Source organism: Cutaneotrichosporon oleaginosum (genome assembly GCF_008065305.1).
Source record: "Cutaneotrichosporon oleaginosum strain ATCC 20508 chromosome Unknown ATCC20508_contig03, whole genome shotgun sequence".
In the NCBI taxonomy this organism is placed as follows: Eukaryota; Fungi; Basidiomycota; class Tremellomycetes; order Trichosporonales; family Trichosporonaceae; genus Cutaneotrichosporon; species Cutaneotrichosporon oleaginosum.
The window spans coordinates 751,686-774,649 of record NW_027072172.1 but is presented as its reverse complement, the minus strand read 5'-3'; the positions used below and the strand labels follow the sequence as shown (position 1 = coordinate 774,649).

Below are 22,964 nucleotides of genomic sequence, written 5' to 3'. Positions count from 1 at the left end.
CCCTCTCGTCATCTGCCATCCATCGACCGCTCCGTAGCCCGTGTAACGAGGAGACAATGCCCAGCCCTCCGGCAAACTCCCTCCTCAATCTCCTCAACCCCTACGCCTCCGTCGCCCAGTCATCCTATCCCCGCGACCGCTCACAGTCAAGGGATAGGGTCCCTCTTGACCCCCTGGACTCGCCGAGCACAGAACTGCTCCGTGAACTGCAGAGTGATACGGTGACTCGCTCGCCACCGACATCACCGACACCGACGCCGCGCGACCCCTTTGGGAGGAATCCCGCCGAGGACACGAGCAGCGACGACGAACCGCCGCGGTCGCTGCTCTTCCAGGCGAGTGCCATAAAGGGGAAGGGGCGCATTACAAGTCCTTCGCCGGGACCATGGAGACGGCGGCCAAGTCCCAGTAGCTCGAGTCCCAGCCGGCGAGGGTCACCCGAGCGGCCCAAAGCGCCGTTACAGGACTTGCACCGCGTCGAGTCACACGCCTCCACCGCCACGGTGTCAACCGAGCCTCCAACTCCGAGCAGCACTTCCGACCCCGCCCCACCTCATCCTCCCACTCCGCCCACTCCGGGACCCTCCAGGCGGGCTAAGGGACGAGGAAAGCACAAGTATTACTCCGTGCCCAGCGGCGAGCCTGACCGGTCAAGGCCGAGCGTGAGGAAGGCAGGGTTGAGCGAGTACAATCAGGCGCTGTGGGCGTGGGCGAATGTGGTTAACCTCGATGCCTTCCTCCAGGAAGTTTACGAGTACTACAAGAACAAGGGGTATTGGTGCATCGTGCTCGCACAGGTTCTCAACTTGATGTGAGCTGTCATAGTCGAACCAGCTGACAGTAGTACGATCGCTTTCGTGATCGGCTTCTTCAAGTTTCTTACGAGCTGCGTCGACTATGGGCGGCTGCTCAGCTTTCACTCAGACTTTGGCGAGCATGGGCGGCTCAACGATGTCCTTGTTAGCCGGTGCATGATACGGTAAGCTGAGCAGCGGAAATAGTGAGCTGCTTGGCTGACGACAGCGGCGGCTTTTTTAACTGGGTCTTCTTCATCTCCGGGTGTGCGTTCTTCGTGCTGCGCCTCATGTTCTTTATCCGAAACATCCCGCGCCTCAACGCATTGTGGCGCTTCTACACTTACTTGCTCGGCGTGGAAGATGTAAGCCCAAAATCCCACAATGGTTGGCTAATGCCAGTCCGACATCCAGACCGTGCCGTGGCCTACGATCGTGCGCCTTATCAACGACGTAAAGAAGGACAACCCTGTCACCTCGCTTTCTAATGGCGGTGCCAATGCACTGGTGACTATGGTAGGCCGCGGGGAGCCAAAGGCCAAGCTAGACGCGCATGACATCGCCAAGTGAGCTCTTCAAGGGGCCGTGCGCTGATACCAGCCGTGTCATGCGTCAAGAGAACTACCTCATCGCGCTTTTCAACAAGGACTTGTTGGATCTACGCGTGCGCATCCCGCTGCCCGCATCCGTGCGAAAAGTCCTCCCGCCTGCCCTCCTTCGAGGACCTCCACAGGCAACGCTTCCCAAGACTGCCGGAATGGACGAGATGCAGTACCTGACATTCGGAGGGAACGTCCTCACTTTAGCCCTCGAGCACAATCTCCGGGTTTGCTTGTTCTCGTTCCTCTTCGGGCCCACGGGCGAAGTGCGCAAGGAGGTGGTGCATGGCAAGGGCCGCAAAGATCTGGTCAAGATGTGAGCTAAGGCATTATTCTCGGGAGCTGACCATAGTCTTCAACGCCGCTTTGCCCTTGCGGGCGTGCTTAATCTTCTTTTCGCGCCGGTGATCGTGTTGTACATCCTCGTCTACTCCTTCTTCCGCTACTTCGAGGTAAGCTTTGTATTGCCTCTCCATCGGGCTGACGGTGCAGGAGTATCACAAAAATCCCTCCTCCATGGGCGGCCGGCAGTACACCCTCTACGCGCAGTGGAAGTTCCGCGAGTTCAACGAGCTTCCTCATCTCTTTGAACGCCGCCTTAACCAGAGCTACCCCATTGCGAAGGAGTACATTGATCAGTTCCCCAAGGAGCGCACCGCATTAGTGATGCGGTAAGTGCGCGGCTCGGTACTCTGACTGACTCCAGCTTTGTCGCTTTCATTGCAGGCGCGTTTGCCGCCGTGCTCGCTGTCGTATCCATCCTCGACACCGACCTGGCGCTCAATTTCGAGATCACGCCGCACCGATCTGTCGTCTTTTACCTTGGCATCTTTGGGATCATCATGGCCGTTGCCCGCGGAATGATTCCCGAGGACACCCTTGTTTTCGACCCGGAATATCTCATGCGCGAAGTTGTTCGATACACGCATTACCTTCCACTCGAGTGGGAAGGCAAACTACACTCGCCGACTGTGCTGGCGGACTTTGGCCAGCTATTTGCGCTCAAGGTCATGATTTTTGTCCAGGAGATTGTCTCGGTCCTCCTGACCCCTTTCATCCTCTGGTTCAGCCTGGCACCATCCAGCGGCGCAATCATCGACTTTTTCCGTGAGTTCACAGTGCACGTCGAGGACCTCGGCTTTGTGTGTTCTTTTGCCGTCTTCGACTTCCATCGGCCTGGCAACATCGGGCCGGAAGCTGCTGCGGCAGCCGCTGCAGTGGAGGAGACAACGCCTGTTGGTATGGGGAGGCGATTGAGCGCTCGACCCGCGACGGCCGCCCCGCCCACAGCTCCTCCCGCGCCTGCTCGCAACGTTAACGACAACAAAATGGAGAAGAGCTTCCTGCATTTCAAGGCCACGCATCCAGACTGGCAGCCCAGCGACCCATCGTCGTCGGTCTTCCTCGATCGGCTAATGGCGGCTGTACCCCACTCTGGGCAGCCCGCGCCCCGCGCTGGGGCGTCAATGTACCATGGGGGTCGGGGGCTGGGACTGGGCGTTCACCCCGGCAAGACAATCCGCTCACCGCCATCGACGTCTCCCGAGATGAAGTGGCACTCTCTTCCTGGTGTGGTACAGCCACAGGGGCCGCTCGCAACAATGGCTGAGAGCAACGAGGACGACGGCGAGGCCGAGGCGATGGGCTGGAACCGGCGTGTCGAGATCGACGACAGCGTGCCTGAAGGGGAACGAGGATTGCTGCGCGGGGCGGGCATCTTGCTGCAGCAAGTCATGAACCGCTGAGTTGCTCGCGGATCGCGGACGACGTTTAGAGGATAGACCTAGAGGTCATCAGAGAATCAGCTCGTCAAAGATTGTGACAACGTTGTACCCCGTGGTCTAGAAGCCACGAAACGAATGCATGTACAACCCAGATCTAGCTCGTGAAAACGCGCACAATCTTGGCGGCGATGTGCAGGAAGAAGATGGACGCAATAAAGGAGAGTGCGAGAACAATGACGACAAAGGGGTCGCTGGGGTTAGCAAGGCGGAAAACAAAATTGGGAGCGGACTGGCAGCAGAAGTGGCTTCTCTCTGTATCGCACAACACTCACACCTTGAGGCCAACATCGCCGGAGTCAGTGTAAAGCTTGAGCATGGTGTTGCTCGAGCCGCCGGCGCCGGCCGCACGCGCCGACGTTGGACGGGGGGCAGCGGGGGCACGGCGACTGCATGCGGATCCGAAGCAGGGGGTAGCGTTCGAGGGGCGCGAATGCGCGAATGACGCGGGGATTGGAGTCGTCGAGGGCGCGCGAGTGAGGGCACAACGTGATGAAGCGAAGGCGAGCGACGGACGCGGCATGCGACCAGACGACGAAGGCAAGGCGGAGACGTGGAGGAATACGGGGTGCAGCAATCAACGCAGTGCGATATCAGAAGAGGACAGCGTCAGCATCGACTCCTACTCCGACACGCGTTCGCGCGACTAGGACTCACCGGACGGCGTTGGCGCCGTGCGGGCGCGCAACGGCAAAGGCCGAGCCCGAGGCGGCGGATCCGGGCGAAGTAGGGCGCTTAACGTCGGCCTGGGATCAGCAAGCGGTCTGCCGTCGCTACGTCGCGCACGCCGGCACGTACCATGGTGATTATGATGGAGAGACGGAGGTTGAGATGATCGCGATATTGGGACGGGCAGGGACGTGGCGTGGCAGCTCAAATAATGTCACGTGGCTCCGGCCGGGGGCAGATTGCTCGGCCTCGGCCTCCACCGGCGGTCACTCATGTCATGAGCAGAGATGACGTGCGTTCCGCTCATCACGCTCACTGTCTCAGCACTCGCCGTCGCCATTCTCCGCCCATCCATACGCCTCCCATCCCGCCTCGCCCGCGCCTACCGCACCATGGCCGACGTGTACTCGTACTCTGTGCGCTGCAGCGCTCTCTCCGCTAACCCCAGCTCCAGACGTCCAAGGGCGAGCTCAAGCTCGGCGACCACAAGGACAAAAACATCCTCATCGTCAACGTCGCGAGCCGCTGCGGCCTCACCCCGCAATACAAGGATTTGCAGGCGCTCAGCGAGAAGTATGCCGGCAAGCTCGAGATCATCGGCCAGCCATGCAACCAGGTGGGTGCTGCCGTGTTCGAGAGAGAGGGGCGAGACGGAGGCGCTGACCCCAGTTCAAGGCGCAGGAGCCGGGGACGGACGACGAGATCCTCCTCTTCTGCCAGGGGAACTACGGCGTCACCTTCCCCATTGCGCGCAAGGGCGACGTGAATGGCCCCGAGGCGACGCCGCTGTTCCAGTACCTCAAGAGCCATGCCGAGCCGCCCGTCCAGGACATCGACTGGGTGAGAATGCTGCAGGACGGAGCTCATGCTAGAACTTCTCCAAGTTCCTCATTCGGCCTGGAGGCAAAATCCAGTGGTTCCCTGCCCGCTCGACCAAGGTCTCGGACGTTGAGGCTGCGCTCTAGGACGGTCGAAGCTGAGGGGGTGCTATGCACCGTAAGGATGCAGTTTATCGGAAGAACATGCGGCTGGCGTGCCGGCGATCCGGCGATACAGCAACTGGTGACACCAAACTGTCAGCTGCTGGGCCAGAGCTTGACAAGCACGGCAAGTTCGTGGAGCTATCCACTGCGATTTGATGCCCACCACCACACACAATGCACTCACACGCTACGTCTTCTGCACTACAAAAACACACATGATCACAATGTACGCTACTAATGTCCACTTCAGGTTGTCCATCAAGCAGAGATGTGCTCGGCATGCTCAACCGACGACTTGCTCTCGTTCTCCAGTGTCGGGCGATGGACGTACACGTCCTTGTCGCCCTGATTGTCAGCGCAGCCACGCTAAAGATCGAGGGGAACTCACAAACAGCAACCCGATCTCCTCAAGCGTCTTGTTTTTGGTCTCGGGGAAGAGGAAGTACGAGACGATGGCGTTGCTGACACAGGTGCACGCGTACACGAGGAAGTAACGCCAGCCGAGCTTGGCAAATGCGAAGGGCGTGATCTGAGCGATGATAACGTTGTTAAGCCTGCTGTCAGCTCGCTCCTAATCAGCGCTGTGCTCACCAGTTGGAGGCCGTTGACACGCTTGTTCCCAGCGCGCGCATGTGCATGGGGAAGATCTCAGACTGGTAGATCCAGCTCACGGGGCCGAAGGACCACGAGAAGCACCACGAGAACATGAAGACGGCCCAGATGCCGGCGATGCCCATGCTCTTGTTGGCGTACGTCTCGCCACGCGACTTGGCATTCGAGAACGGCGCGTTTGTACCGGCCTGCAGCGCCATGCAGACTGCAAGCAGCACTGAACCGATGATGAGCGGTCTGCGACGTCTGGAGTCAGCCTCGAATTCTTAACTTCAGCTCAAAAGCATCACCCACCCGATGCGGTCGACGATGAATGTGATGAAGATCCAGGTCACGATCATGCCCCAGGCGCCCGAGATGCCAGAGATCATGAGCTGCTGCGTCCCGCTGAAGCCGAGCATCCCGTAGATAGTCGAGAAGTAGTAGTTGTTCACGTTAACGCCCGTCCACTGGCACATGGCCTGGACAAGGACGCCACAGAGCGTACGGTGAAGGTTAGGACGGTTGCGAATGAGATCAAGGTAATTGGTAGATACGTTCTCGCGCTCCCATTCGATCTGAGCGAGCATCTTCTGAACCTCGGCCTCGACCACGTCGAGGCGCGCATTCCGCCGCCCGCCGTGCAGTCGGATAAGAGTGTCGCGTGCCTCGTCGGTGCGGCCAACGGAGGCGAGCCAGCGGGGCGAGTAGGGCAGGACAAACATCCCCCTGGTGTTAGTGGACTCCCAGGAGGTCAGAAGACGAAGACCTACAAGAGAAGGAATACTGCTGGGACGATCTGGATGCCAAGAGGTACACGAAATTGGGCCTGCCCATTGATCTTCTCGCAACCGAAGCCAACCCAGTTGGCAACGAAAAAGCCCGCCGAGATCATCAACTGGGTCCATCCTGAGAGAAGGCCGCGCGCGTGTGGTGGCGAGAGCTCTGCCTGGTAGACGGGCACAATCATCGAGAGGACGCCGATGGATAGGCCAGCAATGAGACGGCCCACGATGAGCATTGCGTTGTTGATCGCCGCAGTCTGGAGTGTGCAGCCAATGATGGCGATAAGGGAGCCAAGCTGGATCGTGCGCTTGCGGCCGATGCGGTCGGCGGTTTGGCCTGCAACTAGTGCTCCGACTGGGATCAGCGGTCGGCCCATGGAAGAGACCGGCTGAGTCGAGCTCACAGAATGCCCCGCCCGCAAACACGGAGACGATGGCGCCTTTCACACTGTCACTGGGGTTGAAGTAGTCCCAGAAATGGGTGTAGCCTTCACTGATCACGCTGCCGATGATGCCCGAGTCCTGCTGTCAGCCTTGTTAGGGAGGGGGTTGGGCGCACATAGCCAAAGAGGAACGAGCCTATGGCTGCAAAGATGGCCGCGACATAGTTGATGAGGGCGGGTTTTGTGTGGGAGGAGATCTCGGCGTTGGAGTAGTCTGCCATCGTAAAGTCGAGGAAAGGACGAGAAGGAGAGAGGACGATAAAGAGAGACGGATGGCCAGTTCACGGCGGTGGGACAATATATGGAATGCTCGACCTCGGGGCGGCTGGGGCGAAGTGTGAACGACGGGGAAGGCGAGGAGGGCGCGAGCGTTGCCGCGTGCCGCGTGCTGCGTTTAAAGATGAGGTGGATCAAACAAGTGCTGCATCATTGCTCCGGGATCCGGCGGCGCCATGGCTTTATGGCTGACTGGCATGACTGGCACGGATGTGGATCACCTGATGATGTGGTCTGGACGCGGCCAGGCGATCTACCGGATGTACGGTGCATAGAACATTGGAAGTCCCGCACGGTTGGCCGCACCCCGTGCACGGCATGTCCGGCAGTAGGCCGAGTCACACGAGGCACACGCGATCACACGGACACTGGGTATAGCGCGGTTGTCTGTACACCTGTAATATAGCTGCCAACCTCCCATATTACTAGTGTCTAATCCCTGCACCGAACACCCGTACTACCGCATTACCGTGCATCATGTTGCTCGCCATGCCGGTTCCTCGCTCGCTATCCCTCGGCTATCCCTCGGGGCCTCGGCGATTCCCCCGGCACTCGCTTGCGTCGTTGACGGGCATCGTGGTATAGTTAGCCATGTCCGTTCCTATCACTAACTCCCCCCTCTCCCCTCCCCGCCATTCGTGCCGCAGAGAAGCCCCGCTCGCCATCAGCATCACCCGTCTCATCGAGATAGGTCGTGATGGGCTCCAGGCCGTAAAACTCAATCTGCATAAATAGACATGAAACGAACTGTCGTCCTCGGACCTATCCTCCGCGATTATACCGACTCGCTACTATCCTCCGCAGATCCACCGACCAGGCGTGAGCATAACGGGACTGCCGAGACGCGGCACATGTTTAGACCGCACGGCGGTTCGAGTTGTCCCTAGTGAACGCGTCCCCGATCTTCTGCGTGAGGCTCTTGTGGTGCTGCGGCTGCATTCGGCTCGCGGCGGCGTCCATCTTGCCGGCAGCCTTGTCGCCTGCGCTCTCGGTGAAGGTCTTCTGGCTCTCAGGCTTAAGCTTGGCGGCGATCTGGAGTCAGTGCTGAATGAGGAGGTAGTCCCACCTTGTCCTTAAAGTCACGGCGGCCGAGGTCAGACATGGTGCTTGGTTGGTGTTGAGTAAAGTTGATGAGAGATTGAGAAAAAGATGAAGATGAGAGAGGAGATGGGAATCGAGGTTCTGTGTGCGCTCACCATATATGCTGCTAGCTGAGTGGCGAGCGGGCTGCTCGAAAGCGCAGCTCGATGACCTCGGCGCTCGGCGTCAGCGTTACGAGTGGAGCATGGTGTGCGCACATCTTCGTTGACGTCATGCTACGCCGTGGCTTGGAATGACGTTGCACGTGGGCGGAGTGGACATCCTCGTTCTCCGCGTTCTCCGCACCTCCACTTGGGGTGACTGTACCGGACGCGTCGAGGAATGTCGGCACCTCCTCCTTCTCATCTCCCTTCGAGGCTCAAAGCTCACTGACTCACACTCACAATGTGCGGACGCTACGCAATGGGCGCAGCGCACCTCGCCTTTCTCAACGACTTGCAGGGGCAGTATGGCCGTCTCTTCCGCGCCCGGCGCTTCGACGGCGACGGCGACGGCCATGATGACGACGGCGGTCAAGGGTCACGCCCGATGCGCCTGCGAGGCGGCGGCCCGGAAGGAGAAGTGGCTTGCACCTGTGGGCTGAAGTGGGAGCGCGAACGTGACTTCTGGCCGAGGTGAAGTTCCGCCTGTCTCTCTCAGCTCTGACGCCAGCTACAACATTGCTCCCCGACAGCGGGCGCCCGTTCTCCGCCGCGACCCCCGCGACTGGAGGGGCGATGATTGAGACCATGCAGTGGGGCCTCATCCCGCACTGGACCAAGCACCCACCAACCGGGCCGCTGAACACGATTAATGCGCGCTCCGAGGCGCTCATCGACCCGTCGTCGGTTGGGATGTGGCACGCGCTTAAAGGATACAAGCGCTGCGTGATCCCGGCACAGGGGTATTACGAGTGGCAGAAGAAGGGGAGCTCCAAGGTCGCGCACTTTGCCCGCCTTCCCCTTCCCGAAGGTGGCGAGGCGAGCGAGCCGCCAATACTCTTCTTCGCTGGGCTGTGGGATTCCGTCACCTACGTCGACCCCGTACCGTCCAAGTTCGTGCCGGGGCCAGACGACGACCGGGAACCTTATCCCACCGGGAACCCCGTGCCGCTGAGCACATTCACGATCCTTACGACGGTACCAGCGGGCGACATCGCCTGGCTGCACGACAGGATGCCGTGCATCCTCACGAGTGAGGAGGATGTGGAACGCTGGCTGGATCTCGGGGTCGAGCCACAGGGGTGGAAGGAGGGCAAGGGCGGCACGGCCGACTTGCTTGTCAGCTACAAGGGCATTACGGCGTGAGTCTCTGCCAGCCGTGTGGTCTAGAGCTGACAAAAGGTATCCTGTTGTCCCAGAGGTAGGGAAGATCGGCAAGAGCGACCCCTCGTACATACTCCCCGTAGCAGAGAGGAAGGACGGGATCAAGAGCTTCTTTGCGAAGCAGTCGCCAAAGAAGGCATCGGCGGCGCCAGGAAAGCCGCCACCGAAACCCGTCACGAGGGCGGACCTGATGGGAGAGGCGGAGGAGGTCAGACCCACTGTCAAAGCAGAGGCTAAACCGGACGTCAAGGCGGAGGCCAAGCCAGATACGAAGGAGGAGGACAAGCCACACATCAAATCGGAGGCGAAGCCAGATCTTGCGGCAGACGCCTCGCCCACCATCACGCCCGACGCCAAGCCTACCCTCGAGGCCTCGCAGGACGAGGCCAAGCCCGAGTCCCGTCTCGACGTCAACCCCACACCGGAGGTGATTGACGTCGACGCCGAGTTGGCGGGCTCGCAGAGCTCACAGGGCGCTCCAGGCAAGCGTAAGCGTGAGGCTGAGCGCCGCGGGGGGAGACAGACCAAGGTTGCGCGGCCCGCACCGCAGGAGGACAAGGGCGGGCAGAAGTCGATCACCTCATTTTTCAAATCGCCCAAGAAGTAGTCGCTGTGTATCTTGCCCTACGTTGCTCCGCGTTGTAGTGTTGTCTACGTGTGTGTATGTTTTCAAGTGAGTAGCGCTTCACACGTGTCCGCGCTTGGCTTCTGACTTCTGGCGGGGTCAGCCGTCTGTGCGCCCACGGAGATGTATGAATCCTCCCTTCTGCCGAGTGACAAACATGCATTCAATCGTGGGGGTCATGTACAACAACGTGACGTGCGTGTAGGTAAAGAAATGGACAGGAAGCGCAATTTAAATATCATCAAAGTCGAGGAACCGCTCGCCCTCAGCCTCGTCCGAAACAGACACGGACGGGCGGGGGGCGACGGACGGCGGCGGCCGGCGCCAGTCGTACGCGCTGGCATGTGATCCGCGGCGTGACGCGGCAGACGCGATGCTGGAAATGGAGCTGCGCTTCGCGTGACGCTCGCGCTCGCGGCTGCGCTCCGAGCTGACGCTCGAGCGCTTCTGCTGTGCCGACAGCGTGAGGTTGAGGTTCAGCCACGCGGGCGAGAGGGTGAGGCTCTCGATGCTCGCAGTCGGCGAGGACGAGCCGGTGTCGCTCACGAGGCTGCCGGGGGACGAGGCGAGGAGGGGCGACGGCGGGCCGAGCATGCTCACGGGGCGCGAGCGGGGGCGGTGCGGCAGGTCCTCAAGTCCCGGCGCCATGGAAAGCTGCGCGGGCTGACGCAGCCGGCTCGTCGTGGGCCGCGAGTCCTCGCCGAACGGCAGCGAGAGTGTGTGCCGATGCATGATGCGACGGCGTGTCGGCGTCGGCGACGGCGGCGGCATGTGTGAGTGCGAGCTTGTCGTGGGCGTCGAGCTGCCGGGCGTCGCGGGAGTGCCGTGTCCGGGGGTGACGTTTGTGCTGTGCGGTGACGCGAGGGTGTTGCGCCGCCGTGGTGGCGTGGATGGGCACTCTCGTCCTTCAAGCTTGCTGAGTGTGCGCAGGCGTGCGCGCAGGCTCTCGCTGGGACTGGCGACCGAGTCGCGCCGCCGGGAAGGCTTCGGCGACACCGGCTCCTCGGACCAGGTGGCGAGCGCCGCCACGTCGCTCACGCTTATAGAGGACTGCACTGGTGTTGGTGAAGCCACCACCCCGTCTGGGAATGTGATAGAAGCAATGCTGCCGCGGCGTGAGCGAACAGTCGGAGGGCACACTGGTGTCGGAGGTTTCGATAGAACCGGGGCGCTCGGGAGGCCGACGATCTGCGAGTGTCTCCGCCGCAGACGTTCTGGGAGCGGGGGCTCGACGAAAGTCCCAATGCCGGGAACGCTGGTCATTGTCACGCTCGACTGGGCTCGACGGCGCGCAGTCTCCATAGGCGCCGGCTCCATCCACGACCAGCGTCTGCTGTGTCCTCTCGCTGGCCGCTCAGTTTCGATAGGTGGTGGAGGCATAAGCACGCTCGGGCTTGCGCTTGCGGCATCGTCCTCAGCTAGAGTTGGGAGGGAGGCGGCTGACGCAGACGGGTGTAATCCGCGCGTCTCGACGCGCAATGGTGGCGCTGTGGAAGGTGCAAACGTGAAGGACGTGGGGGCGGCGCTATGACTTCTCCGGTGACTTGGGCGCATCGGCCGTCTTTGCTGTTCGCCGGCTGGGTCCAAAGACGACAACCGCCGAGGCAGTTGGCTGACTGGCTTCTCGCGCGCGCCAAGTGGTGCGTCCGTATGCGGATGTGCTGCACCAGCCCAGAACGGCGGTGGTGGCAATGGAGGGACGCTGCGGTCATCCGGGAACGGCACCGGTCGCCGGCGGGGCGATGATGGACATGATGAGACGGTCGACGAGGAGACGGTGGATGTTGCGGTTGTCGAGGAGCGCGAGGCGGGGCGTGAGGGTGGATAGAAGACCTGGGGCGAAGTATCGAGCAGATCCGACAGTGCCGGGATGCTCGGCAGGCTCGGGAGCGAGAACCTGCCGACCATTATAGTGCTGGTGTGCGGTAGGAGGCCTTTTGAAGCAGGTGAAGAGCTTGACTGTGACTGTAACGCTGAAGACTTTTATGGGTTGTCGAGGTGACCGGTATGCCGGACGTTGAAGTGGTACGTTGTCTTTGTTGTGGAGCGCGCTGACAAGAAACTTTTGCTCGCAGAGGTATCAACCAAGTGTGGTGCAAGGAATGGATCGAGGAGAGAGTAGCGAGACCGGCGGCAGGCGGTAGGCGTCCGGGAGGCGGCGGGGGGCGGGCAGTGGGGGGCAGAGAGAGGGAGAAGGAGCGAGAAGCAGTGTTCTTGCGTCCTTGCGCAACGGGAGGCACAGATTCGTCGTTGTCACTGCAGGTCTGTGTGGAGATCACGGACCTCGAGGGCGACAACCGGACAGGAGACGGCGGGTGGTGGCGTCAGTCGAACCGAGCAGCGGCGTGCGTTGTCCGGAGTGGGCGGGCGGTGTGGGCGGACAGGGCAAGAGCAGTGGAGCGAGGGCAGAGGATGAGATGGATATTGTGTTGTTGTGAAGGAGAGAGTATTTCAGAAGGAGGTTGTTTTGCTTGACGAAAGCGGCCAGCGCTGATTGCCGAGAGAAGGGGGTGGAGGTGGAGTCGAGTGGAGTGTGTGTGCGTGGCGTGGGGGGGTGGGGGGCCGTGCACTCGACGACTATTATACACACGCTGGCGAATGCAGATCGTGAGATGATGCAAGCCAGTGCGTGGAGCGGATGCAGCGGATGGAGTAGATGGAGTGGATGTAGAGGGGTATTTTGTTGCGAAATGAACAAGCAAGGGGCGAAGCGGACGGCGGAGACGGTGGCAATGGGAATATGTACAGTGAGCGAGGGGTGACAGTTGAGGTTGAGCAGCGAGACGAGTGAGACGTGTGAGACGTGAGGCGGTGTATGAGCAAGAGGCAAGAGAAATGGTTGTTGAGTGACAGCGACGAGAGCAAAGTGACAAGATCAGGGGAAAAGGTCACTCTCGGTCGTGCCGTGACATCTCCAACCCCTCCCACCATCCACTGTTGCCTGTTCACTCGACGTACAACCCGGCCTGCTACAACGAGTACATATGCTGGGTCGATAGATTCCGAGCGGGGGAGGGGGCAGGCGAGGGATAAGTGAGGGGCAAGTTGCCCGGAGAGCGAGAGAGCGAGGGCTTGCTGTCATGTGCATACCAACCGATGGGAGTGGAGCGACGACATTGGCAGTACGAGTACCGAGTCGGAGGAGAAGAGGAGGGAGCAAAAGGAAAAGCAAGCGCGTCGTCTGCGTCCGCAGCCCGCAGCTCCCACAGAGCGCCCGCAGGTGACTGCCCTGGATTCAGGGTCCTAGACAGGGATGAAACTCTTTGACGGGGTGAGTTGTTTGGTTCCGCCCGCCACCGAGTCCCATGGGACGTGTCTAGCAAAGCACTGCAATTACCGGAATTAGCCTCTGCCAATCTGCCACCTCCGATCAGTTCATCATAAACATCATCCACATCCATCTCTGTGGCGGCTCTGCTCCCTCCCCCTTGCCTCTCCTAGAGGCCCAGCCAGCCTCTGGCCCGCTTCGAGGCTCTTCTCCACTCTCCCTCTCGCGCCTTTGCGCCATGACCGCATCGTCTGCCCTCCTCACGGTCATGTGCACTCCTCCTCAACGTAAACCTCACTGCAAGACATCCTCCAAAACGCGAAACGTCCCCACAGCATCGAGAAATGGGGTCTGCACTCAGCGGTCACATGCTCGTGTGAGCAGTTTGGGGGTCTTTTATAAACGGCTGGTACTTGCACGGTTGGTGCGTCAGTGGCTCGTATGGTCGATTGATGGCGAGCGCCCCGCACAGATGGCGCGAATGATGAGATGGCGCGGTGTAACTCGCACCTCATTACCGCGCACGCTCCCCGACGCAGCTTGGTTCTCCTCATCCCTCCCTCCCCCTCCTCGCTCGCCCTAAGGAGTTGGAATCGGGACACGGACGTGACTTGAGGTACATGAGAGGTACGTGAGCGACGCGACGCCGGAGCGTTCCGACACCCTGGGCCAGCTCAATGGTAAGGACCAGCACCAGGACAGATCGCTGCAGGGTAACAAGGTTATGGCGGGACATCAACCGGCGCTGCCCGGCGTACGCAGATCTGGACGTGTTCATTGGAGTCCTGCAAGTCAGTCTTTTACGCGACCCCGGCTTAGGGCCAAGTACGGAAGCACAGCACAAAAGTGGAAACACTTCATAAGCTGACGAGAACGGAGTTCGCTTCATCCTCCGCTCATGTTTAACAGAGCGCGGCATCTCGTCTTTCCTGGGTTGACGGAATGCCATATCCGCGCCGCGTCGCGGTCGCGTCGACATTGTTCTATCCGCCTGTGCTGGCGTAAGCAACGGCATGGACTGACATGCCGCTGCCGATCTACAGAGTTTCCACAGGGTACGAAACATCAGGAGTCGTCGCCGCGAGGGGCCGCGTTGCCGAAGTCGAAGTCGTCAGACATAAGGCGAAGAGAGCGAGGCAAAAACGGTCTAAAACGGCGTGCAGTGTCTTGACCAGCTCGTGGTCGTGACGCCTCGGCACTGCTCATGTCGCCAGATTAAAACACGTCTGAACGCGTAGTGGCGCGTGATGGGATGACGTGATCAGCTGTGCCGTTTGCCCAGCGCGTCTTCGCGAGATATTCAGCACCAGGCGTGCCGCAGCCATCGGTGCGCCTGTCTGTCACGCCGCAGATAATACTCCACCAGCCGCCTTGCGCCACCTGTAAAGGCTTACATTGACTCGACTACGGAATGAACACTCGGTAACGCCCAGCTTGCATTGGCCAGCCTCTGGCAGCCCGCTCCCCGTCAGCGCCCCGCTGTCCGATGCACCAGCTCATCGCCCGCCACATCGTCGCCGCCCATCTCTCGCGTGTCTGCCGCCGGGCGGCGGCACTGGGGCTCATCTCCCGTCATGACCATCGGTTGAATCGTATAACGGTCAGTACACAAGATTCTGATTCATTAGTTCTTGTAGCCTGGGTTCGACTCCCAGTTCGACCTGATGCCAGAAGGCGCTTCGCTTTTGCCGCCGTGGGAGAATGGACGCGGCGGACCCCAACGCTGTCGCGGGGTTGTGGGGTTGTAGGGTCGTGAAGTCCTCCTCCTCAGGTCCCTCCGTGTCGCACGCCGCGCACATCTTCCGGCCCCGTGCCAACTGTCGATCGAACGTGCGGAAGGAGTACATCAGCGCCCCAGCTCCCCAGCCCCTTTCCTCTACTTCTGTGATTGTCGATCTGCACCCGCAAATCCACTGCGTTCGTCGATCCACGCCACACGGCCCTTGCACGTGCGCCCCACATTTCCCACATTCCTTGCCGATCGACGATCGGCAATCGTGAGGATACTGTACAATGGATGTGAAAGCCTCAATGATCAATGACGCCTAACCGTCGTGTGCACTACTTACGTGCTAGGAACCAGAGCGCGAGTTAAATGGGTAATGCGAGCGTGCGAGATTGATCTATCATCAGATATCGGGCGGTAGGCATCCCCCGCACTACATCCGTGCTAGCGAGCCTGCCCAACTTTGTTGGAGAGATTGGACGAGCAACTGGACGGACGGATGGCTTACGCTGTGGTTGTGTGGGTCTCAGGGGAGTACAAGGCCAATGCAGGTCATGTCAATTGCTGTTTCTAACTCTTCACACTTTCTGAATCTTGATTGCGATGCCTTGCAGAATCGATCGGCATTGTGGTGGGATGCTTTTGGCAACCTGCGAGCCAACACCATAGCTGAGGGGCTGCAGTGTTCTGGGGCTATGATAGCTCTCGATGCTCTGCAAAATGTACCCACTGCAGCCAATCAGTGTTCGTTGCAACGTTCTACCTAGGAGGCTCAGAAGTTCGCTACGTTGTAGCTTCGTGGACTGCAGACGAGCCTACCCGACCGAGGACGCCACGACGACAGGCAAGAGGGTGTTCCATCCATTTTCTTGCCATTGCACGTATCGAGGAGTCCGGGCAAGGAAGGGGACCGGCTTGCGGAGTGTCGCCGGCTTAGGCTTGATCGAATTGTTGCCAGGAAGACTTTACCTGGGAGGATACCCGAATGTAGACTCCGCGATACGCACGTCATGCCGCTACCTCACAGGACGGCTACATAAGGGGGATCGCTCTAGCAGACTCGGTAGTGATCTCTATATCTGCATTGTACTGCTCGTATATCTCTTTCGTACACTGTCATGCATTTCCTCTACCATTCTTCAACAAGGCATTACCACACTCTCTTCTGCAGCTCATCAAGACTTGTCCGTGTACGCTTGAGTGGTTTGACCTTGTGTACCTTCCTTTGTCAGTATGCTCACTCACAACGTCGCCAGTGTATGTGACGATACTGGACAGGCGGTACCGATATGGGTACCGCTGGTGCCAAGTTCGCCGCCCAGCAGCGTTATTTCTACGGTTCCTTCCAGGTAATCGTTGCGATCACCAGGGCGACAGATTCGTACGAGGTGATGGGATCTGAGGGCCGTACGAAAATCGCAGAGCAGGCCACGCTACAACCACTACCCGGAGCTTACCGTACCCCGGGCAGCCCGGATGCCTCCAAGATTGCCATCTACTGCCTTTCTTGCAGCCCGGAATCTGTCACGACATGTCGAAATAAGTCATATCGAAGTACATGTCATTGTCATGACACTGAGCCTCTTCACTGTGCTGCAGTTCTGCAGTTTTTCTAGACGTACCAACTTGTATATAATACCTCTACTTTGTAGACGTACTGTAACAATTGTTTCGTCTGTATCCTATCCTACCGATAGCACGACTCAGAGCTTGCCCCGCTGAACTTGAGCTTCCATCTTGGGAGCTCTCCTAGGCGTGGCAGAATACAAGCGCCTCGTGTAGGATTCCAGGCTGTACGCAGGCCCTCGAACCGACCTACAGCAGTTCCGAGCACGGCTTCCCCCCTTCCGTGAATTCCTAAGGATACGAGGGAATGGGTGCCCGGGGCCATAGTTGGTGGAGGGATATTGCTGGTAAAATCCGTCAGTATGTACGTATCATGTCTCAACGTAGCCGCTGGTGTAAAATGACACTACCGTGCATGAACTATAACAGCGGCTATTCTAATCCTTTACTTCAGACTGCGTCTCCCGGCATCTCCAATTTCAACCGCCAGCCTAAGCGTTGAGCTGCTCGGCAACCTTGACAAGGGTGCGCATGGCGAAGCCAGTGCCCTCGGCCGAGGTGAAGCCCCAAGGCCCGCCGGAGTTGAGTGCGGGGCCAGCAACGTCGAGGTGGGCCCAGTTGCCGGCGTCGCCCGCGAAGTGGCTGAGGAAGATACCGCCCTTCTGCATGCCGCCGTTGCTGACAGCCCCGATGTTGCGGTAGTCGGCGGTGTTGGAGACCATGTCCGCGAACATCTCCTCGGGGAAGGGCATGAAGTGGAATGGCTCGCCGGTAGCGGTGCTGGCGGCCTGCACAGCGTCAACGGCCTTCTTGTCGCCCATGAGGCCGGCGGTACGCGAGCCCAGCGCGGCGACCTGCGCGCCCGTGAGGGTCGCGACATCGATGAGGAGGTCGGGGTTCTCGGTGGTGGCGATCGACAGGCCGTCCGCGAGGACGAGGCGGCCTTCGGCATCCGTGTTCCACACCTCGGCAGTCTTGCCGTTGTAGAACTTGAGGACGTCGCCGTTGCGCATCGCGCCGCCGTCGGGCATGTTCTCGGCCATGCACATCCACGCCGTCATGCGGGTTGGGATGCCGAGCTCGGCCGCCGCGAGCACAGCGTGCAGCGCCGTCGCAGAGCCGCTCATGTCGCCCTTCATCTCCCACATGCCCGCCGAGGGCTTGAGCGAGATACCGCCCGTGTCGAAGGTGATGCCCTTGCCGACGATGGAGACGTGACCGCGCGATTCGGCGGGGTTGTACGTCACCTTGATGAGACGGGGTGGGCGGGTGGAACCCTTGCCGACGGCGACGATGCCGCCCATGCCCTCGGCCTCCATACGCTTCTCGTCCCAGACCTCGACCTGGACGCCGTTCAAGCCTGCAACCGCCTCGTTGACGCGGTCCACCATCGTCTCGGGGTACAGGTCGGCGCCCGGAATGTTGGCGAGGTCGCGCGCCGCCTTGACGTGCTTGGCGAGGACGGCGGCCTTGTTCACGGCGTCCTCGTTGCCCTGGGTGACGATGACGATCTCGGAAACTGGGTCCCGGGCACCCTGAGTCTTGTAGCGGTTGAAGGAGTACGCGCCGAGCGACGCACCCTCCGCCACGGCCTGGATAAGCTCGGGGTCGTCAATCGGCATCATGACGGCCACCTTGGCGGTGCCGGCGGCAGTGCGGGTCGCGACACCGGTCGCACGGCGGACAGCCTCAGCATTAAGCTCCTTGCCGACACCAGTGAGCATGAGGACCTTGGCTGGGTCACCCTCAGCGCCGGGAATAGCGGTGATGCTTCCGGCGCTGCCGCTCACGCCCATTGCGGGGAGAAGGGCCTCAATGGCAGCCTTGCGCTCGTCGGAGAGGCCGGTCGCAAGAATCTTGGGTCCGCTCTCGGTGCTCTGCACGCCGAAGATGGCGGCGTCGGCACCGCTAGGGTCGGCGGCCGCGTACATGTTGGTCTGGGGCGAAGAGTGCTTGCCGTCATTGTCGCGAGCGAGGTGCATTGGGGCAAAGTCCAGGTGGGGGGCGCGGACGTCGAGGACGGGCGAGGCGAGGCCGCGCTCGTCGACCGGGGCATAGGCCGCAGCCTGCGAGGCGAGAGACGCAAGGAGAGCAAAGTAGGCGATGCGCATTGTGTTGAGGGATGGGGAAGTCAGAGAGCGCTCGCCTCCTTTTATGTCTGGTCTGAATGATCCAGATCAAGTGGGCCGAGGAGGGCGGGGGCCGGCTCGCCGGATGAGATGGGCAGCTGAGTGGACTGGGGCTCACTGGGGCCATTGGGATGGGGCTCAGAGTTCCCCGGAGCAGGGGCACCGTGAGCTGCGTCGAGCGCTGCTGTGACCGAGACATCACTCGACGTTAGGCGCAACGCCCACCGCCAAGACGAGACCACATGGTGCCTGCTCTCTCCAGCTCGATGTCAATGGTTAGAGTAGCGGCAGAACGTTGAACAGACGAGTGTTCGTCGTCGCCAAGCCGTGTCCATGCGGAACCGTCCATCAGCAGGCTAAACGACGTCATGCCTCATGTAGTTTGTCTTGGCGATGTACAGTTCATTAGTTGGGTCGCCGTTGAGTGGGCTGGCTTAGTTACGTGGCTAAGGACTTGCTTCTTGCGCTTTGAGAAACCACATGGGGGCCCACCGCCAAGAAATCTTATCAAATCCCGCGCCGGCGCCGACCTGAGTCCACATGGCGAGTTCAGGACTGTCGGGGGCAAGATCCGGCCTTCCAAGCAAGGTTGGTTCTGAAACGAGGGCGGTGGCACTCTGGCATGACATCGGGGGCTGCGAGGCATGAATGCATCCACTCTTGGTGTGAGGTGTTAGCACCGCGAGGAGGCGCTGGGGATGGGGTTCGGCACGTGATTCCATCCGGGAGTGACTGTAGGATGGTGATGTTTGTGCGGTAGCCACATGTGGGGCAGCCATCCGATGTCGTCTGCTGAAGCATATTCGGTTCCTTGACTTACACATCCAGATGAACCTGCGCAGCTGTCTCGCCGACGACGACTATCATTGGTGTGTTCGGAGCGGAAGAGTGCAGAATGTTTGCTGATCGAGAGGTACGGCGCGCTGATGTCAGTTTAGTAAGGCACAGACGGAGGATGGAAGGATCAACTGGACGTTGATCCGCGTGCTGCCCGGCCGACCTGCACGCGATATCGCCATGGCTGAACCGGGGCCCTTGGCATTGGGCAGAAAGCAGGAGTTGCATCGTCATGAGAACGCAGCGTGAGACTGGTAGTACCTCCAGTCCGCATGCCACACGAAGTAGTGGCTTCCACACGGTCTGGTCTGAGCCTCAAGAACGGATGTCGGGGTTGTCACAGCTCCGGGTCAACTCTAACACCCAAGCGAGATTCAGTGCGCAGCCACCGACGCATTGCACGGCAGTGAGGGGAGAGCGACTTTACCGATCTCGAGACGACCCGACCGCGGAGGATGGGGTTCTCCATCATGGCGCCTTTACCGCCTCCCACTCCGTCTACCTTCAATCTTGTCATGTCCCCACCCAAGCCTCTTTTCGTATCATACCCGTCTACAGCAGATTACTCTCCCGTGGCTGACTGCTTGCCATTGTCTTTGAACGTCCTGGTTCTCGTTCTCGCTCTCGCATCGCAAGCTCCCCTCTCACTGTTACGGACACTTTCCCACGATGCCACCACTGATTAGCCAAGGGCCCTCTCAATTCCGAATGCTAATAGGAATCGATGGTGACAGCTGTCCTCTTACCGGCAGCCCGGAATTAATTTAGGCGAGGCCGAATGCCATACCCGGTGGGGCCTCATCCGCCTCCATCCTCGGTGACGCCAGCACATCCCGCAACTCGTTCTCGTCCCTCGACTCTACTCATCCGCCTCACTCTCCTCTCCTCACCTCACCCACACCACAAAACAGCACCATGGGCCACGTCGACCCCCACACCATCAAAATCATCCCCGCCGCCGCTAAGCGCTTCATGGGCGCCAAGCGCTACGCCGTCGTCGGCCGTGTGCTCCAGGACCCGGCAAAGTTCGACAACAAGGTGAGTGCGGAGCCGACGAGGCCGAGATGCATCAGCGGGGAGTAAAGTTGCTTGAGGTGGTACATCTACTGCATGGATTGCACATCGGCCAAAAACGAGCTGGGCCTGGGGTTGTCCGTTCGACTTATACGCCCATCCCTTCGCGCATCTCTCACACACACTCCTTCTGCCACCGCTAACATCAGCTCATCAAGTGGTACCAGGAGCGCAAGATGGATGTGACGCCCGTGCGTCCGGCCTCGGACCGCTTCGACAACTCGAAGCCCGTCGAGGGCCTGAAGGTTGTTGAGTCGCCCGTGAGTCCTTGTGTCTTGGTGCCCTGCAACCCCGCCCTCCTGCTAATCGCAGACCGCGCTCCCCGACCTCACCAACACGTCGATCTCGATGATCATCTCGCCCAAGCTCGGCTACGAGTACCTGCAGAAGCTTTACGCCGACCCGGCCAAGAAGCCGCACAGCATCTGGTTCCAGCCCGGCGCGGAGAACGACGAGATCGAGGCCTTCATTAAGAAGCACAACCTCTCCGAGGAGATTGTTATTGGCGGGCCCTGTGTCCTCGTCCACGGTGACGAGGCGCGCCAGCAGGCTGGCAAGGCGTAGAGGATGAAGTCATTGCAGGTTCTATGTCGATGGTGCTTGCACTGAACAGGGGTCGGCCAAGCCAAGTGGCTGCCTCGCACGCGGGTCTCGCATACTGATTGCCAGGAGGTGCTGATGACAGCTAACACCGATTGGGGGATGTCAGCAAGCAGCCCTGCTTCAGCTCCCGTGCACTTGGCGCTCCCTCGACACACGCACACAACTCGGTGTGTCCCACCTGCCGGTGCCCTCTGCCGCACATTCTAAAACAGTGGAATGTTTATGCGAAATGTCGCGCCCATGGGACCCGACAGTACGCGGTTTGTTCCATGTGGACGCGCAATGTGGGAATTGTTTCTCAACTGTATGAGGCACTGCCAACCTAGCCCCTGCGTGCCAACGGGAGCCTGCGAGTGCTGCCCCAGAGCCACACAACAATCTATCGTACTGAGGAATGCATCCCCTACTTCGGTTGCTCCGCCGCCATCGCAGCCGCAGGAACATCATGCAGCGCACCATAATCCGCTATCGCACGCGCGCCGCCGACAACATCGCGCAGGAGCGTTTTGCCCTTGCTGCCATCAGCTCGCCCACACCTCCCCTCCTAACTCACAGCGGATACACACACACATCGAACGCATTGCGCGTCCCACCCACGAGGTAATCCATACCCTCGGTGCCCGCCACGAATGTGTGCGCAAGTGGCGTCTCGCCCTGCGCCCGCCCCGTGCCCGCCACAGCTCCGGGGAAACCCGCGAAGTCGCCCGGCCCCACTTCCACCTCGCGCACTTCCACGGCGCCGGGGAGCGGCGCCATGCCGCTGCGTTCTGAAGACTCCATGACACAGGGGGCGAGCTGGAGCCTGCCGCTGCCGCGGAGGATGTAGAACCACTCTGAGTCAACGTAGTGGTGATGAAGCTCCTGTAGGATGTTAGGGGGTTAGAGAGTCAGAGCGACGCACGCATCCGGACTTGTTGGGGGGCAGGGAGACGAAGTGGACCCCAAGGTCGGTCATGCCCGCTGGTGTGAGATTTGGAGGGCGCGTGCGCACCGAGCTCCGAGAGGCAGAGAGTGCGCTTGGACACGTTGTCGTTGAGGAAGTGCGAGGCTTGTTTGAGGCCTGCTTGAATGTCGGCGGCCTTGACGAGGGGGTTGAAGGTCATGGTGACGAGGTGTTGGTGTTACTGTTGAGCAGATGAGAAGGCAAGAACGCAAGTAAGGAGAACAAGTCGATGTCAATTTCAGTGGCTGATAATGTGGGTTACTTGTCCTGCTGGCAAGCCATGACCTCATGGCTGGTGGGCATGGCAGGTGACTGTACATTCCCATCTGATTAATCGCTCCGCCCAACAAACATGGCCTCCGCCCCGCTCTCCTCGTGGCTAACCAACGTCTTCCCGAGCGTCGGATACGTGATCACGTCGATGCTCTTGCGCTCCCCGCCGAGGAGGTACTCGCAGGGCTCGTCGCCAGCGCGCAGCGAGTGCGCCCACCGCTCCTTGGGGTTGCCGGCGGGGAAGCCGGCGTAGTCGCCAGCGTGCAGCACGGTCTCTTCGACATGCACGCCGCCCTCTGGCCCCGGCCGCAAGTCCTCGACGTCCCCGACGCTGCGGGCGAGCCGCAGCGTCGCGCTCCCGCTCAGGATGTACAGCCACTCGCTCTCGCCCACGTGGCTGTGAAGCACCGTGCTCTCGGTGTGTGGCGCGAGCGAGACCTTGTGGATCCCCATGCCTGTTTCGATGCCGGCTGGCGTCAGCAATGTAAATGATACGAAGACACGCACCCATCTCGCTCAGACACGCCTGTGTGCGTCCCTTCGTGTCGTCGAGAAAGTGGACGCGGTGCTCCATCGCGTCGGCGATCTCTTCGG

At 60.3% G+C, this 22,964-nt stretch overlaps 12 protein-coding genes across 12 annotated transcripts; 4 read left to right on the top strand and 8 right to left on the bottom strand.

Annotated features, from left to right (window-relative positions):
- Positions 1-56: 56 nt before the first annotated feature.
- COLE_03486 (uncharacterized protein) lies at positions 57-3,138 on the top strand (the record flags this gene model as incomplete). Its single annotated transcript, XM_018426638.1, has 8 exons — positions 57-811; positions 845-967; positions 1,024-1,159; positions 1,197-1,360; positions 1,395-1,709; positions 1,746-1,845; positions 1,886-2,064; positions 2,100-3,138. The coding sequence occupies 8 exons, from the start codon at positions 57-59 to the stop codon at positions 3,136-3,138; spliced, it is 2,811 nt and encodes a 936-aa protein (XP_018279220.1).
- Positions 3,139-3,271: 133 nt separating this feature from the next.
- On the bottom strand, positions 3,272-3,697 carry COLE_03485 (uncharacterized protein; the record flags this gene model as incomplete). The annotated part of the gene is made up of 2 exons (XM_018423047.2): positions 3,272-3,368; positions 3,450-3,697. 2 exons carry the CDS (start codon positions 3,695-3,697, stop codon positions 3,272-3,274), a joined length of 345 nt encoding a protein of 114 aa, XP_018279221.1.
- Positions 3,698-4,235: 538 nt separating this feature from the next.
- Positions 4,236-4,808, top strand: COLE_03484 (uncharacterized protein; the record flags this gene model as incomplete). Its single annotated transcript, XM_018425765.2, has 4 exons — positions 4,236-4,259; positions 4,292-4,459; positions 4,513-4,683; positions 4,716-4,808. The coding sequence occupies 4 exons, from the start codon at positions 4,236-4,238 to the stop codon at positions 4,806-4,808; spliced, it is 456 nt and encodes a 151-aa protein (XP_018279222.1).
- Positions 4,809-5,084: 276 nt separating this feature from the next.
- Positions 5,085-6,866, bottom strand: COLE_03483 (uncharacterized protein; the record flags this gene model as incomplete). Its single annotated transcript, XM_018423048.2, has 7 exons — positions 5,085-5,171; positions 5,215-5,380; positions 5,418-5,684; positions 5,733-6,146; positions 6,191-6,557; positions 6,607-6,724; positions 6,762-6,866. 7 exons carry the CDS (start codon positions 6,864-6,866, stop codon positions 5,085-5,087), a joined length of 1,524 nt encoding a protein of 507 aa, XP_018279223.1.
- Positions 6,867-7,776: 910 nt separating this feature from the next.
- Positions 7,777-8,023, bottom strand: COLE_03482 (uncharacterized protein; the record flags this gene model as incomplete). Its single annotated transcript, XM_018425344.1, has 2 exons — positions 7,777-7,953; positions 7,988-8,023. The coding sequence occupies 2 exons, from the start codon at positions 8,021-8,023 to the stop codon at positions 7,777-7,779; spliced, it is 213 nt and encodes a 70-aa protein (XP_018279224.1).
- Positions 8,024-8,738: 715 nt separating this feature from the next.
- COLE_03481 (uncharacterized protein) lies at positions 8,739-9,933 on the top strand (the record flags this gene model as incomplete). The annotated part of the gene is made up of 2 exons (XM_018423049.2): positions 8,739-9,304; positions 9,345-9,933. 2 exons carry the CDS (start codon positions 8,739-8,741, stop codon positions 9,931-9,933), a joined length of 1,155 nt encoding a protein of 384 aa, XP_018279225.2.
- Positions 9,934-10,182: 249 nt separating this feature from the next.
- Positions 10,183-11,859, bottom strand: COLE_03480 (uncharacterized protein; the record flags this gene model as incomplete). Its single annotated transcript, XM_018423050.2, has 1 exon — positions 10,183-11,859. The coding sequence occupies one exon, from the start codon at positions 11,857-11,859 to the stop codon at positions 10,183-10,185; it is 1,677 nt and encodes a 558-aa protein (XP_018279226.1).
- Positions 11,860-13,769: 1,910 nt separating this feature from the next.
- Positions 13,770-14,285, bottom strand: COLE_03479 (uncharacterized protein; the record flags this gene model as incomplete). The annotated part of the gene is made up of 1 exon (XM_018427405.2): positions 13,770-14,285. The coding sequence occupies one exon, from the start codon at positions 14,283-14,285 to the stop codon at positions 13,770-13,772; it is 516 nt and encodes a 171-aa protein (XP_018279227.1).
- Positions 14,286-17,002: 2,717 nt separating this feature from the next.
- COLE_03478 (uncharacterized protein) lies at positions 17,003-18,442 on the bottom strand (the record flags this gene model as incomplete). The annotated part of the gene is made up of 1 exon (XM_018420353.1): positions 17,003-18,442. The coding sequence occupies one exon, from the start codon at positions 18,440-18,442 to the stop codon at positions 17,003-17,005; it is 1,440 nt and encodes a 479-aa protein (XP_018279228.1).
- Positions 18,443-20,392: 1,950 nt separating this feature from the next.
- COLE_03477 (uncharacterized protein) lies at positions 20,393-21,115 on the top strand (the record flags this gene model as incomplete). Its single annotated transcript, XM_018423051.2, has 3 exons — positions 20,393-20,515; positions 20,701-20,811; positions 20,864-21,115. The coding sequence occupies 3 exons, from the start codon at positions 20,393-20,395 to the stop codon at positions 21,113-21,115; spliced, it is 486 nt and encodes a 161-aa protein (XP_018279229.2).
- Positions 21,116-21,557: 442 nt separating this feature from the next.
- COLE_03476 (uncharacterized protein) lies at positions 21,558-22,257 on the bottom strand (the record flags this gene model as incomplete). Its single annotated transcript, XM_018427406.2, has 4 exons — positions 21,558-21,669; positions 21,708-22,015; positions 22,056-22,114; positions 22,146-22,257. 4 exons carry the CDS (start codon positions 22,255-22,257, stop codon positions 21,558-21,560), a joined length of 591 nt encoding a protein of 196 aa, XP_018279230.1.
- A 170-nt stretch (positions 22,258-22,427) lies between these two features.
- COLE_03475 (uncharacterized protein) lies at positions 22,428-22,944 on the bottom strand (the record flags this gene model as incomplete). The annotated part of the gene is made up of 2 exons (XM_018419967.2): positions 22,428-22,840; positions 22,878-22,944. The coding sequence occupies 2 exons, from the start codon at positions 22,942-22,944 to the stop codon at positions 22,428-22,430; spliced, it is 480 nt and encodes a 159-aa protein (XP_018279231.2).
- Between the last annotated feature and the right edge of the window lie 20 nt (positions 22,945-22,964).